The sequence below is a fragment of the Australozyma saopauloensis genome, chromosome 4, assembly GCF_035610405.1.
Source record: "Australozyma saopauloensis chromosome 4, complete sequence".
Taxonomy (NCBI): domain Eukaryota; kingdom Fungi; phylum Ascomycota; class Pichiomycetes; order Serinales; family Metschnikowiaceae; genus Australozyma; species Australozyma saopauloensis.
Window position 1 is genome coordinate 1,713,048 of NC_086134.1, and position 14,491 is coordinate 1,727,538.

The following is a 14,491-nucleotide window of genomic DNA, read 5'->3' on the forward strand; positions in this document are numbered from 1 at the left end:
GAGTGTGCTAAGTGTAGGCAATAGTAGGATTAAGGTGATAACGAAACTCACATATGTCATGCACACCGCCCAAATAAAAATTGACAAATGGTGTAGATTTTTGTATAGATCTACAATGTTAGATTCGAGTAATTTCTTCTGAGTCTTTTGGGTCAAAATTACTAATGGATAGTCAACCTTTTTACATTAGTACCGTAGACTCCGAGCCCGATTCTACTATCAATTTGTTGCATTAATTTACTGTTTCAACGCAACTCAAGGGAAAATGTAAAAAGAAAGAAATCACACTTACCTAATTGAAAGCATCCATTTAGTGTCACGACATTTTCTCGCAGCTACGGATATTAGCAAAGTCAAGATCTTGCCTCAGCAAACGATAGGCAAAAATCGCGCAATCACTAAAGTCAATAGAAAAAGAAAATTGAAATACAATTTTGTCAACCGAAATCCATCTACATCATTTTTCCCTTTCCGCCAATCCTGCTCCCATTTCTCTGTTCCCCAGTAAACCAGATCTTGGAGCCTCCAGACTGTATGCACAGAGACCCTACACTCGAACCATTGCTAGCTCCAACTATCTTTTCCTTACGGTCCACACCATTACCCACCCCAATTCCCACAACCACTTCACACATCTTGCCGTCCGCAAGATAAGCCGTGTTGTACATTCATCCAAGCATCTTTTGTCCATTCCCTTTCTCGTTGTTGTGCCTGAACTTTTAATTTGAGCGGTTTTCTTTCACTCGCGTCCACACATCCAGATCCGGTGCTGTATTATTCTTGTCGTTTTATTGTGCTATTATCATCTTCTTTGTGCTTTTCACGCATTCCCTTTCTCGACTTTTTTTTTTTGGAGCCGTTCATTGCTTCCATACTAAGTCCTCTCGACCATCCGCTTATCCACTCAATCAACATTCATCATGTCAGAAACAGAGAATATGTCCGAATTGGCTGCACGCTTAGATAGACTGGCCGTAGTTTCTCCGCGTCCATCGTCCAATGACGGCTCTCTCAGTCCCTCCATTTCTACCTCCCATGGCCAGTTGAGCAGCGATATCCAGGCGCGTATAATGGCATTTCAGCAAAAGAGACAACAAATTCACACAACTAAAGACTCTTCTTCGCAGCAGCTGAAGGCTTTGCCTCCTTTGCCTCCTTTGCCGCAAGTCCCTCCCATCCAACTGCCAAGTGCTGCGTCACTACGCCCTGCTTCTGCTGATAGTGTTACTGGATCAGGCTTACTAGCCTCTCCTCCAATTGAGCTCCCCGATCAGCATGTACTGGCCCCTGCGAAAATCCCACCACACACTGCAACGGTCAAAGCTGAATCCCAACCTCTTAAGCCTTCCTTGTCACAACGTAGAGGAATGAAACTTAATATGAAAGAAATGTCGAGTCCATTGGCTGAACAACATATGAATTCTACCGGTGAATTGGCTAGAAGACTATCGGAGCGCAAGAACAGGCCGGATTTCAAGTTGAACTTGAGTGAAACCCCAACCCTGAGCTCCAGCTCAATCGATGCTACTCCTACTGATGTGAGCAGCGAGACAAGTTCTCCTTCTAATGTCAAATTGCAGGGTTTGTTTGCAAACTATTCGAAGTATGTGGACATAAAATCCGGATCATTAAATTTCGCAGGCAAAGCCTCTCTCAATTCTGAGGGTGTGAACTTCCTGTCCGGTCTGTCATTCAAGATTTCCCTCGATGATTTGCAATTTATTGAGGAACTTGGACGCGGAAATTACGGTACCGTTTCTAAAGTTTTGCATAAGCCAACTGGTGTTTTAATGGCAATGAAAGAAGTCAGGTTGGAGCTTGAAGATAACAAGTTCGCACAAATTCTCATGGAGCTAGACGTTCTCCACAAATGTGACTCGCCATACATTGTCTATTTCTATGGTGCCTTCTTCGTAGAGGGTGCTGTTTACATGTGTATGGAGTACATGGACGGAGGTTCTCTTGATAAAATCTACGGCGATGGTGTCCATGACGAAGCTTGTCTTGCTTACATCACTGAGTGTGTGATCCGTGGTCTCAAAGAATTAAAAGACACGCATAACATCATTCATCGTGACGTCAAACCAACCAACATTCTTGTTAATACCAAGGGAAAAGTGAAGTTGTGTGACTTTGGTGTCAGTGGTAATCTTGTTGCGTCATTGGCAAAGACCAACATTGGTTGTCAACTGTACATGGCACCAGAGAGAATACGAACTGCTAACCCCGATGATGCTACGTACTCAGTTCAGTCTGATGTGTGGTCTCTTGGTTTGACAATACTTGAGGTGGCCGCTGGCAGATATCCATATCCTCCAGAAACATTTGATAACATCTTTCTGCAATTGAGTGCTATTGTTGATGGAGAGCCTCCAAAGCTAGATGAACAAATCTTCTCCAAAGAGGCTCGTATGTTTGTCAAGTCCTGCTTGAATAAGAACCCAGATCTCAGACCATCGTACGAGGTACTTTTGCAACTGCCATGGCTTCAGAAATATCGCGGTGTCGATCCAATGATGGGAAGCGTAGTGCAAAAGATCCTCACAGAGAAGAAGAATAGCAATCCTAAGGTTGCCACAGCCCCTGCTGCCAACTCTGCTGCCGCACTTATAGGCAGAGAAAGCGTGCATTCTCTTCTTAAAAACAAGGTCAATGCACCAGCCCTTCATCGTGGCGGGCCCCCAGGTCAAAGATTCGGTCGTAATAGATAATTGTATATTGATTCGTGAGACTGTTGGATAGAGAGCAAAATCATCTGTAGCCTTGATATTTGGGTAGTTCGCGAAATGACTTTCGATTTCATCAAAGCATCAAGTCACTATAGGAATAATAAATGAGGGATTTCCACATCTTCTAGCACATTACTATCGGCTATACTGTCTCCGCGTGGACTTTTAAACGAACAAAAGCAGCATCAATCACAAGCAACGGACTCTCATCAAGAAAATAGGACAAATTGAATATTCTACGAAAAGGATTTCTCCCTTGCATGAGCTTTAAATAGAATTGTGCACTTTTGCCCAGGTCCCCTTTCCCCATTCTCTCTGCAGTCACCTAATACCGATAACCAACTCCAACTACTCCTCCACAATTGCCATGTTGCAAATTGAACAGAGCAATCTTCTCATTGAGAACACATTGGGTGATCGCCTTTACCCCAGTGAAGAAAACTCCGGCTCTGCGAAGCTGCTTGACAGAATTATTTCTGACTTTGACTTCACAAACTACCACATTTCAACTCTCCCAGACGACAACACCAAGCTCCTTATTTCTGTATACTTGCAATGTTGGGAGGATTTGGTCCGTTTTGGTGTCGATCTGTATCTCAGCAAAAAGTACACGTCGTATTCTGCAGCTTTGACTATCCTTCCTGCCTCTGATGTTGAAACTGGATACAATTACTCGCTTCTACTTGACACTGAGGCCGCAATTGCAGAAGGTGTTGAGTTTTCTCAGGCCATGGTTGCCGAGCTTGCATTGTTGAAGCGCAATGCCATGGCAGCCGCTTTTGAGTCGGCTTTCAATCGCTATGACGAGCTTGCGCAACAGTACTCTGGAGAAAACACCTACTCTGAAGAAATCCAGGCTGCTTTGCAAGCAGAACCTACATTGCTCGTTCGTCATCGTGGAGATGAAGAGAGCATTTTCATCAAGCCATCCTTCGATCGTGTCACCGTTGTGTTTTCTACCACATTCAAAGACGACACTGACAAGATTTTCGGAAAGGTTTTTTTGCAAGAATTCGTCGATGCCCGTAAGCGTTCTGTCCAGACGGCTCCACAGGTTTTGTTCACTGATAAGGAGCCTCCATTAGATATCCAGGACGTGGTTCCAAGAGGCTCTGTCAGCGACAATAAAGGCTATGTTACGTTTGTTTTGTTCCCACGTCACTTGACAAAGGGAGACCGCAGAGAAAATTGTATTTCTCACATCCAATTCTTCCGCAACTACTTCCACTATCACATCAAATGCGCCAAGGCGTACATGCATTCGAGAATGCGTTTCCGGGTAAAGGAATTCTTGAAGGTGTTGAATCGTGCTAAACCAGAGAATGTGGATGACGATGGTAAGGCCATTGACACGCGGAAGACCGCCAGCGGCAGAAAGTTTGAGGCTGGACGTGCTTAACTCCTTGATGGAGGTGCGATGTAGAATAAATAAAAGAGACCAAGTAACTGGTGGCCGTTAGAACTTAGATGGTCATTGTAGGAGAATAGCTTACGTACTCCTTTGTTCACGAATGGGTTCATTATACTTAGAGATCCTTCGACTTTGTATTGAATTTTACTATTTACATGTGTCTACTCCTTTGGCTTCTTCACACCGTATTTCGAACGAGAAGTTGTTCTATTGGCCACACCAGCCAAGTCATAGGCTCCACGCACAAGGTGATATTTCACACCAGGAGTATCCTGGACTCTTCCACCACGGACCAAGACGATATGATGCTCTTGCAAGTTGTGGCCCTCACCAGGAATCAAACATGAAACAACGCTTCCGTTTGAGAGACGGACACGGCAACACTTTCTTTGAGCCGAGTTTGGCTTCTTTGGCTTAACAATCATCACTCTCAAGACAACTCCCTTTTTGAACGGAGCGCCGTTCAACTGTGGAGCCTTACTCTTATTTGGTTTAATAGGGTTGCCCTGTTTCCCTGTCAATATCTGGTTCAAGGTAGCATATGATCTGTATTGGTTGTTGACGTTGTGAAGTTGAGGAACAGTGTTCTGTGAAAAAGCTTGTGAAAGACCAGAAAACATGCGCAACAGAAGTGGTTTTGTGATATTTTGCGTGAGGGGAACACCCGAGATTGGACGGATTACGGCCCGCAGCGTAGCCAACGTTCTGGCGCCTAGGAATGTCTTGAACATTGGTTTCGGTGACAGGTGAAAAATACTGAGATGTGAGAACTGGGGTCAATCAGTGTGAGAGCTTGAAATCGCACACACACTGATTTGAGTAGAATGAAAGAATAATTCTGGAAATTCTCTGATTCCAATTACAAGTTTCTTGAACGTGAAATTATGTGTTCTTTAGGTAGTGTATTTCTCTTCTTCTGCGGTTTATCTTTCGACAAATTGGCGGCTGCACCAGCGATCTACTTTAGCAGTGGGATTATTTTTTCAATCTCAAATTCATGTTTTGTTGAATAGGGTATTTTTTTTTTCATTTTCTTGTGTTTACACAAACTGAACTAGCTTCTGTTGACCACGTCCTTTGACTCCCTTTGAAGGGTACAAAGTGCCAATGGAAGCAGTCAGAGACAATGAACGGGACAAGAAATTCAGCCCCCGTTTTTTTTACCTCCATAATTACTCTTTCTCGATAAAAATCTCGTCGCTCTCCATTATTGATCTGATTTGGTCTTCGCCCTGTCAACTTTCCAGTCGTGCATCCGCCAATCCCATATACTCCAATAGCCACTACTAACTCCTTCACTTCTTCACAAATGTTCAGAACCATTGCCTCCAGAACACTCCGGTCGATTGCCGTTCCAAGACCGGTCTCCCTTCCTCTCATCCGTACTTACGCTGGCTTCCCTGCCTTGACGAGAGACCTCGCTAAAGAGAGAATCATCGAGTTGTTGGAAGGCTACGACAAAGTCACCGCTACTGAGATCACAGAGGAGTCTTCCTTCAACAAAGACTTGGGTTTGGACTCATTGGATGTTGTTGAGGTTGTCATGGAGGTTGAGCACGAGTTCAACATCCAAATTCCTGATGAGGAGGCTGACTCTTTGAAGTCCGTGGGACAGACCATCGACTACATCTTGGCTCAACCCGATGCTGTTTAAACGAATAGACTATAACTGATATTGGCAATTCCCGGGCCCATTGCCATGTATGGCTTGATGATCTAATGCATTTTGAATATAGCCATCCCGACTGTAGATATATATTCCACCAGTTCTTCAATAAAAGATGAGATGTACGGAACGTAACGTACCACAAATAAAATAAACAAAATGTACTTTTATAAATGAGAATAAACTAAAAACAGGAAATTCAACAACTTCGATTCGTATTTTGTGATCAAAATCTCCACCTCTAATTTTCTTGTCACGTGATTCTCTTCCCACCAATAGTTGTACTCGTAATATCTCTACTACAACACCCTACACCATGGTTTCCGTATGTAAATGAACAAATTGAAAAGAAACGATTGTATTTTGTTTCCTGAAGCTCACTCGTTCAGCAGCGAAACTCTCCAAATTTCGTACTGCTTTGTTGGTCGACCACGTTCAGTTTAGATCCGAAAGACAAAAGCACATACTAACCAGTCAGTACGTCAGAGGCCCAGCCTACAAAGTGTCCAAGTTTGCTCTCCAACCATACAGATCTTATATCGTCGATCTCATGATCTGGGGTGGTGCCGCTGCTGCCGGTGTGGCCACCTTCACTGATGGTGTTCCATTGTTCAAGAACACCTTCTACACCAAGATCCCATACTTCGGTTCTCACTGGGAGTACAACCCAGACCCAGAGGATGTTCCAGTCTAAACTCAATACATGATATTCAAAGTGGCCAACTGTAGAATCTCACAATCGCAATGCGATCAATGCTGTCAGTCTTTAGTAGCGAATGGCATCAATAATGCAAAATCCCGTAGCACAAAGTAGAATCTGCTCGTTGATGAATTACGCTACAAAAAATACCCGAAAATGTATCCCCGCTTGTGATAGAATTGACTTTATTTTATGCTATGTAGGCTAAATCCGCCCCATCTTCGGACCTCAGAATATAGCCATCAGTGATGAGCTTCTCGATTGTCTGCTTAAGCTCAGAGATTGCTGCCCAAGTGAATCGCTCCAGCATTGTAGCTAAAAACACCAAGTATGGGAGGGAACGCTTGGTCTTGAGTTCTCGAACCATGGCTGCCTGTATTTGAGAGGTTCTACTGACCAAAAGCGTTTGCCTGGTTTCTTGAGCAATTGCCTCTTTCTCCCTTATCATTGGTAGGCGAATTCTGGGCGCTTTGTCCCGAAAATCGTTGTTAAACCGTACATCATGACCGGATTGAACTAAAATAGGATACTTCGATGAGCACAAAGAGTTCAAAACCTTCTTCAAAAATGCTTCCGGAATACCTGTGATTTCAAGCAATTCATGAATGCTGAGAACATCGCGTTCTGTGAAAGACAATAGTACGGTAGCTTGGAGCAAGTTGAGGACAAGCTCTTTACTGCCGTTCTTGAACGCAACATCTATTGTCAATTGATGAAGTGCATAATTTGTCCAGTCAAGTCTCTGCATCTTTTTCTTTTCACTTTCTGCTCCGTACAGGCTTTCAAACTCTGATAGTATTTGTGAAAGCGCAGGCGGGATTTTGAGTTCTGCTTTCAGACTGGGTACATCGGGCCAAGATTTTTTTTCGAGCACCAATGCAGAGAACTCGAGGCTTTCTGACTGGCCCTCGATATGCACAACACTTTGATACTGTTGCTTCGACTGAATGTAGTTATCGAACATGGCTGTCAAGCGAAGAGAGCTTTCTGTATCTCCAACAATTGCAATGATTCCATCCACAAATTGTTTCTCAGCGTTCAAATTTAAACTGCGGCTAGTGAGGAGCCGGCGTGAGAGATCTTTGCAGTATGCTTGGGTAAAGCCATCTTTGTCAGGAAGCAATGCAAAGATTTGAAGGGCATTTGTTAGCAGAGCCTTGTCTCCATTGCCTTTAGAAAGCTGCCTCATCCCTGAGTCGCAGTACTTAAGTATACTTTGGACCACTTTGGTCGAGACATCTTTTTGGCCTAACGCTTTGCTCATTCCGGCTCTGATCTCAGATTTGAATCTGTCATCGTCAAAAGCATGAATGCATATTGTCATCAAATCTATTCGAAGGCCTAAAAGGTCACCTACGATGTCTGAACCTCTTGTCTGCTCTAGAGCCTGCGATTCAACATAAGATGACCATGCATGTATCAAGATTCTCATCGTGTCGCAAGAAAAGCGAGGTTCCGAGTTTTCGATTACGACGCAAAGCGAGTGCAAATATTCCCAGTTTTCTTCCTTCACCAAATCCGGCAAGGACTCAGGAATAAACTCCGAAAAGTTTCGAAGAAGGTCCCTCCAGGTGAGAGCCCAAATTATTTCCGAGCATTCTTTATCTTGGAGGGATATAAAAATAAGAAACTGGTAGATCTTTACAATGCGGCAAAATGTTCTTCGCACATATGTGGCAGGGTCATCTTCTAGTTGTCTTTGGATTTTGGCAAAGCCGGTAGGGACAACTTTTTCGATATTGGAGATTGTCATCAGTGCGGTAATTGACTGTTCACCTAACTGGATAATCAGAATGAGAAATGATCTGAGAGACCTCAACTTCTTGCATGATTCAGAGCCCATTGTCACATCAAGAGCGGTTTGAGTTGAAATTCTAGATACTTCAGTATGCCTTGGTTGTTTTGGAATGCATTCAATGAAGATTGACGATGGTTTCGTTTTTTTAGACTTTTTGAATTTGATTGTATCTGAGTCTTTGTTGTTGAGCTCATTGATTAATTGCTCAATATTTAGGTCATCAATGTTTTGATAGAAATAATCAAAAGCTTTCTGGACAATCAAGTTGAGGACCAGAGAGGCCATTGTCTCGTTGACCTCCAAGGATGTGATCATCGAGGCTATTTTTTGTAATCCCGATGTCTTAAATGGCGCCGGCAACTTTCTGTGTGATGTGTGATGAGTTCCCAATAGGAGCTGCAAAAGATGAGCGCGTGAAGTCCACTCTTTGATAATAATCAGGAAGTGAACGGCAGCCCTCAGCCATTCGCTATCTTCTTCAACAAAACCTCCAGAGGGGAAGTTCGCTGTCTCCAGCAGATTCAGACCAGCTGATTGATTTATATCTAAGTGTGAAGTACTGTTTAAGAAGTCGACTAAGCATTCCCTGATTTTTGGCATCACATTTGTCTCTATCGAGGCCATGAGATTCTTGGAAGCGAACTGCCACAACGCAGATTCTTCACTACGTTTTTGAATGCATAGCAGCAGTATCGTGTCGTACAAGTCGTAGTATAGGCTCTTTGGCTTGCCCGTCTCTATAATTTCCATAATCTCTTGATGTATGTGCTCCCTCTGAGCGTTCAATCGAGCCTCTAGAAGCATTCGAGGATTATCCGACGTGGCATTAACATTTTGAGACTCTATAGATGACCGGGAGGATTGACCAGCCAGTGGATTTTGAGGTGTAGTGCTTGAGTGTGGGGCGATCTTCAAGTCAACAGAGCTCGGATCAAAAGGTGGGTTGGGAGCAGTAGCACCTGAGCCCAAGTGCGAAGGTACTAGCGGTCCAGAACTCTCATTAGCAAAGGAGAATATGCGCGCATTATTCATTATCTCTGGTTGCGGATACTTGGACTTTTAGTATTCGATCTGAGATACGATGATATATGAGAGAGATGTTTAGAGTGAATTACAGTCCTCATGAATTTTAGCTTCAATTTACAACAGGCACATGAAAATTTCCAATTCGTTTTCGTTTTCGTCCAAATGAATTGCACTTGAATTTGAATTTCGTTTCCTAGATTAACCACTCATACGTTTTTTAGTTTTACACTGTCATGACTGAAATTCACCAATTTTCAGAATTCATCAATTCAAAAGTTGTCATAGTCAATTATGTAGTTTAATTATCCAAATTGATCGCATAATTCTCAATTTTGTAAATCTCAATTTTTAGCAAATGTTAAATTAAATGATGGTATTTGTTGTGAATAATCCCCAGATTCTCAAACATAGTGATAACCAACACTTACATAGCACCTATCGCACTGTTCACCAGTGTCCCCGTTTCAGCAAATCGTTCAAATCAGCTCATTCTGAAATCATCGAGTAACAGATAATCTAGTCGTAACTAGTGCGAAGCCCGTCTTACTTTTACACTCAAAGCAGATCCAACTAAACAATCAGCACTTACAATGGACGTGAGCTCGCTTGATCACAAGCAACTCGCGGCAAAATATAAGAAAAATGGTTCGTTCGACAAAAGGAGAAAGAGCCTTCTAGAAGACTTCAAACTGTCTCAGACCCACACAAACCTTCTACTCAAACTCAAAGTAATGGTTGAAAGCAAAATCAAGAACGATCCTTCTCTTCTACTTAAAAACAGAGGCCAGGTTGCAGCCTTGATACAAGGTGAGGTTATAAATGGTGCTAAGACTGGGGCTTCGATCGTAGGAATCGTTGACAAGGATATTAAAGACAAGATACTCGTTTCCCAGGAATTCCGCGGAGACCTTCGGACTGAGCTCAAAGATATCAAAAGAAAACTACTTGGGGTGAGCGATGAGGATTATGCGAAGGAATTGGAGGAGGAACGTAAGAGCAGGCTCTCTATGTCCTCATTTCCAGCTTCACTCCCCGCTACCCCAAATCAGAGCAATGAATCCGACAGAGACAACTCTTTTAGGGGCAGAAATGGCTTTCACAAACATATTCCCCAAGGTAAAGTCGCTAAGGCTCCCAGATTCAACTTTAATCTTCCACCCAGAAATCGTGAGAGGGATCAAAACTCGAGGGGCTTTGGCGGCCATATGAGTTACTGAGCTGATTTACAAAAGTGTAACATGGTCAGTTTTGCATGCTTCCATCAGAGTAGAAGTTAATAAATGTAACACTATATTCTATAAAGAACGTATACTAATAGGTTGATATTGTAACATCTGATGAGTCTGATAAATGATTGCCAAGCCGATTAGTCGGTTTCGAAAATTTCGTTCGCTATGAGCATCAATTCATCAACAACTTTGCTCTTGTAACTGAGGTCTTGAGGCGACATAGAGAGGTCGTTCATGAGAACAGGGCCCCAAATAATAGACAAAGCCTTAGCAGTCATTCGATTGTTGTTCAGGTGAGCTACAACACGGTTGAGATGAAATATTAAAGCACGTAACGTGAAGTACGCTCCATCAGGCAACTTGAATACTAGATGATGTAATTTTTTGGCAATAAATTGTTCATCTGTTGACTTGACAGTCTCAATAAATTCGGGATAGTATTCGGTGGTTAGAAGAGGCTCTGGCAAGCTAGAGAAATAGGTTTTGAGGAGAGAGGCTGTGCAGTAAATATCCGCATCAAGAACATTGTTAGGATCGACGTTTCCACCGATGAGAAGGTAATTTGTGAAGTTAGAGTCAATGGAAGCTTTGAGTTGCAGGATTGCAGTCTTGCTACCACTGGTACGATAGATACCTTCGATATCAAGGCCATAGCTTTCAATGACATCGATACATCTCTTCACAACAAGCGGAACATTGTCAACTCCTGCAAATTGAATCACATCCTCTATCGACTCCCCAAATGTTGGCTGGCCAGCGTTTCCAATGGGTTTTGGACCCTTTAGTTCGGGTGTTGTCGCTGGGTCCAACGAGCTATAGCCGTAGCCTATGTTGCCTGCATTTCCACTACCGCTGCTGTTTACACTTGTGTTGGGATTAATTTGACCCAGGCTAGTGCTGCCAGTGAGATTGGTGGACGCACCAGCACTTGCACCGGCGTGTGAAATTGTTGTGGGAGTACTGCTAGAGTTATTCTGGTTGTTATTCGAATTTTCTTGAGATTTAGCAAAGAATGGAGTTGCGGGCTTCGCAGACTTTGCGAATTGAGGATGTGCGGTGTACTCAATCGGCACCAAGGCTCTGTTGGTAGGCAACTTCGAGTTTTTCATGATGTAGTCATACAAGTCACGTTCGTTGTCGATATTGGATGCAATCAGTTTCATCGAAGGTTTGTCAGATTGCAATGGTGCAATCATTACACCTGAGTTCATAATGAGAGTCTCTGACCAGGTGGCGTACTTTTGAAGCTGCACATTCATGGCTATGTCCATTTCCAAAATGAGGTTTTTCAATTTTTTCGAATACATTGGACGGTGAACCATGAGAAGCTCGTCTTTCATCTTTCGGCACGAGGCTGCCTTGGAGCGGTAGTCCTGGTCTGCCATGTCGACCTTTCGCTGTAAATCGTCTTCCTGCTGCTCAGCAGTCTTATTTGACAAAAACAGTTTCTTGTTGGGGTCGCCAGTGCGCACTTTCTCCAAGTCGTCACACAAGTGGTGATACTTCTGTTTGGCCTTATCAGCCAGAGCAATAGCGTCTGCACAGTCTCTCTCTTTCTTCTTGCACTCTTCCTTTATCGTCTTTCTTTGGCGAGTCACCGTGTGAATCAAGGACGAGATCTCATCATACATCACGTTAAGAGCAGCCACATACGAACTGCCGACCTTGTGGAGTTTCTCATCGAACTCCACCATCAGATCAAATTGCTTCAGAAAAGTGTCGCTTTTGAGCTGACGCGAGGCCTTCATACTTGCACGCAAATTGACCGCCACCTTCTTCAATTGGCCATAATTCTCGTCTGCGATCATGGCCTTCTTCTTAACGTATTTGGCGATTTCATCACCAGTGTTGAGGGATTGTTTGAGCCGAACCAATAATACTTCAAGTGCACCATCACTTGTCATGAATGTTTTCACTGCATCCAGCTCAAGGAGCTCAGCAGCATCTTGGGTGCTCATAATGTAATGGTGTTATGGAGCCTGGTACAATGATTGTGTAGCTTGTGTATGTGCAGAATATGGGGTACGAGTATTTTTAGACCCCAAGAATATGGGAGAATTGTACGGAAAAATATCTTGGAAATATATTTGGAATTCGGGATTATATTGGTGAAAGTATTCTTACAACTTCCGGTCTTTTTTTAGATACGTTGTTGGGTACTATGTGCCTGGGACGAGCCCACTAACATTCCATGTAGATGGAGCATCACTTGAATTTGGACGCAAGGGACGTTAGAAATTGGATTCATACTGTGGTGGAAGATAAGCTTAATTTCGAAACATGATGTGCATTCTTTTGGTGCGAAACAAGTGGAGCTGAGCTTTCTCTTACACTGCTCAAAAGCACTCAATTTAAATATGTTGGTTGTAGCAATTCACAAGAATGATTATATGAAAGGATAGCCCTCAAGCAAGCTAGCGAGGACTGGAAGTATCGAATGGGCTCTTCTTGTCGTCATACATTGGCTGATTCTGGAATGGAGCCACTGGGGCCACGGAGAACTCAAAGTCCTCGGGCGTGATCATATCCCAGTACTTGTAAACCATCATCACAGCAAAGAGATTCCCGAGAGAAGCGAAGAAGAGGGCGTCAACATAGTGGGAAAGACGTTCACAAATGGTCTGGTTGAACACGTAGATGAGGATCTGGCCAGCAACGAAAAAGAATGAAAGAAGAAATAAGGCACCTAGGTTCCAGTAGGTGTTGCCAGTGAAGAAGGACAAGACGACCTGCGACACGATGTAGAATGCTAGGATCACTGCATTACCGATATAGGTAACAACGAATACGGCAGTTGTGTTACTGTTATGCATGCCACCCCAGGATTTGAACGTAAGAAGAGACACCACGAAATTGACAACAAACCATGCTCCACATATAGAGTGCATTACCAACATGGACCGCAGCAGGCCGTCTTCCCACAATTCGAAGCTTAGAAGACCATTATACAAGAGACACAAACACACAGCGCCGACAGTGCCTAGTTGGAGCGCCACGAAGTAGCCATAAGTGGCAGAGCCAGGAGGACAAACACCACAGTCTACGACCAAGGAGAGGATCTCCAACGCCATGTAGTAGTAGAAGAAACTCAACATTTCACGGCGACCAATGGCCATGTACTTAGACCAGACATTGAAAATAATGATGAGAATGATCATAAGCGCACCGATGTGAATGAATGCATTTCCGACTTGGAAAATCATGGTGTTTGCTGACTCGAACGGACGAGCGTAGCATTGAGGAACGATACCTTCCGTAACAAAGGTATGCTCCTGGCTGAGAGGAGCAATGACCGAGCAAAGCGGGAAGCCTGTTTTGGAGCAGATGGACTGAAAGGATCCAAATGACATGATTATGATTGTGTCGGTATTTGAAAGAGACGCCCAGAATTCTATTGAAAGAGAGTTTCAGAGAAGGACAGACCAAGGTCAGAAAAGGGAAGGGAAAAATGTACGAAGATGGTTCTCGTAATGCAAGGTCGAGCTAATCCTCAAGAAGCTGCTGAAATAAAAGATGATTGGTATAAGGAGAAACCACGTAGTTGTTGGGTGTCAAATGGTTCAACCACAAGAGACGTGTTCTAGGTCGGTTAGGCGAAATGCCAGCGGTAGTTCCGATAAATGGACCCGAGAAGCGACGTGGGATAATGAGTATGCACCGGGTGAAGGTGAGAAACGAGCGCTATATACCCAAAAAGTGACTTAGTATCGAGTAAGAACTCTAACTGGCGAAAAATATAGATCAGACTTTCGCAGAGCATACTGCAGAAGGGGTATATTATTAGAATCGGTACAGGACGATAAATAAAGAGGAAGACGGTACAAGGAGTGGAAACGAATGTGGAATTCACAGCAGAAATATGGAGTTGATTTAAGGAGGCAAAAAGATGGGAACTTGATCGAATTTGTTTAATTATAGTTACTTTTGCTTCG

At 43.4% G+C, this 14,491-nt stretch overlaps 8 protein-coding genes across 8 annotated transcripts; 4 read left to right on the forward strand and 4 right to left on the reverse strand.

The window, feature by feature from the left end:
• Nucleotides 1–920: 920 nt before the first annotated feature.
• On the forward strand, nt 921–2,711 carry PUMCH_003783 (uncharacterized protein; the record flags this gene model as incomplete). The annotated part of the gene is made up of 1 exon (XM_063022740.1): nt 921–2,711. One exon carries the CDS (start codon nt 921–923, stop codon nt 2,709–2,711), a length of 1,791 nt encoding a protein of 596 aa, XP_062878810.1.
• Nucleotides 2,712–3,096: 385 nt separating this feature from the next.
• PUMCH_003784 (uncharacterized protein) lies at nt 3,097–4,128 on the forward strand (the record flags this gene model as incomplete). Its single annotated transcript, XM_063022741.1, has 1 exon — nt 3,097–4,128. One exon carries the CDS (start codon nt 3,097–3,099, stop codon nt 4,126–4,128), a length of 1,032 nt encoding a protein of 343 aa, XP_062878811.1.
• A 173-nt stretch (nt 4,129–4,301) lies between these two features.
• On the reverse strand, nt 4,302–4,871 carry PUMCH_003785 (uncharacterized protein; the record flags this gene model as incomplete). The annotated part of the gene is made up of 1 exon (XM_063022742.1): nt 4,302–4,871. One exon carries the CDS (start codon nt 4,869–4,871, stop codon nt 4,302–4,304), a length of 570 nt encoding a protein of 189 aa, XP_062878812.1.
• A 1,485-nt stretch (nt 4,872–6,356) lies between these two features.
• On the forward strand, nt 6,357–6,500 carry PUMCH_003786 (uncharacterized protein; the record flags this gene model as incomplete). The annotated part of the gene is made up of 1 exon (XM_063022743.1): nt 6,357–6,500. One exon carries the CDS (start codon nt 6,357–6,359, stop codon nt 6,498–6,500), a length of 144 nt encoding a protein of 47 aa, XP_062878813.1.
• A 196-nt stretch (nt 6,501–6,696) lies between these two features.
• PUMCH_003787 (uncharacterized protein) lies at nt 6,697–9,336 on the reverse strand (the record flags this gene model as incomplete). Its single annotated transcript, XM_063022744.1, has 1 exon — nt 6,697–9,336. One exon carries the CDS (start codon nt 9,334–9,336, stop codon nt 6,697–6,699), a length of 2,640 nt encoding a protein of 879 aa, XP_062878814.1.
• Nucleotides 9,337–9,920: 584 nt separating this feature from the next.
• Nucleotides 9,921–10,547, forward strand: PUMCH_003788 (uncharacterized protein; the record flags this gene model as incomplete). The annotated part of the gene is made up of 1 exon (XM_063022745.1): nt 9,921–10,547. One exon carries the CDS (start codon nt 9,921–9,923, stop codon nt 10,545–10,547), a length of 627 nt encoding a protein of 208 aa, XP_062878815.1.
• A 149-nt stretch (nt 10,548–10,696) lies between these two features.
• Nucleotides 10,697–12,517, reverse strand: PUMCH_003789 (uncharacterized protein; the record flags this gene model as incomplete). The annotated part of the gene is made up of 1 exon (XM_063022746.1): nt 10,697–12,517. The coding sequence occupies one exon, from the start codon at nt 12,515–12,517 to the stop codon at nt 10,697–10,699; it is 1,821 nt and encodes a 606-aa protein (XP_062878816.1).
• A 456-nt stretch (nt 12,518–12,973) lies between these two features.
• PUMCH_003790 (uncharacterized protein) lies at nt 12,974–13,909 on the reverse strand (the record flags this gene model as incomplete). Its single annotated transcript, XM_063022747.1, has 1 exon — nt 12,974–13,909. The coding sequence occupies one exon, from the start codon at nt 13,907–13,909 to the stop codon at nt 12,974–12,976; it is 936 nt and encodes a 311-aa protein (XP_062878817.1).
• Nucleotides 13,910–14,491: the final 582 nt, after the last annotated feature.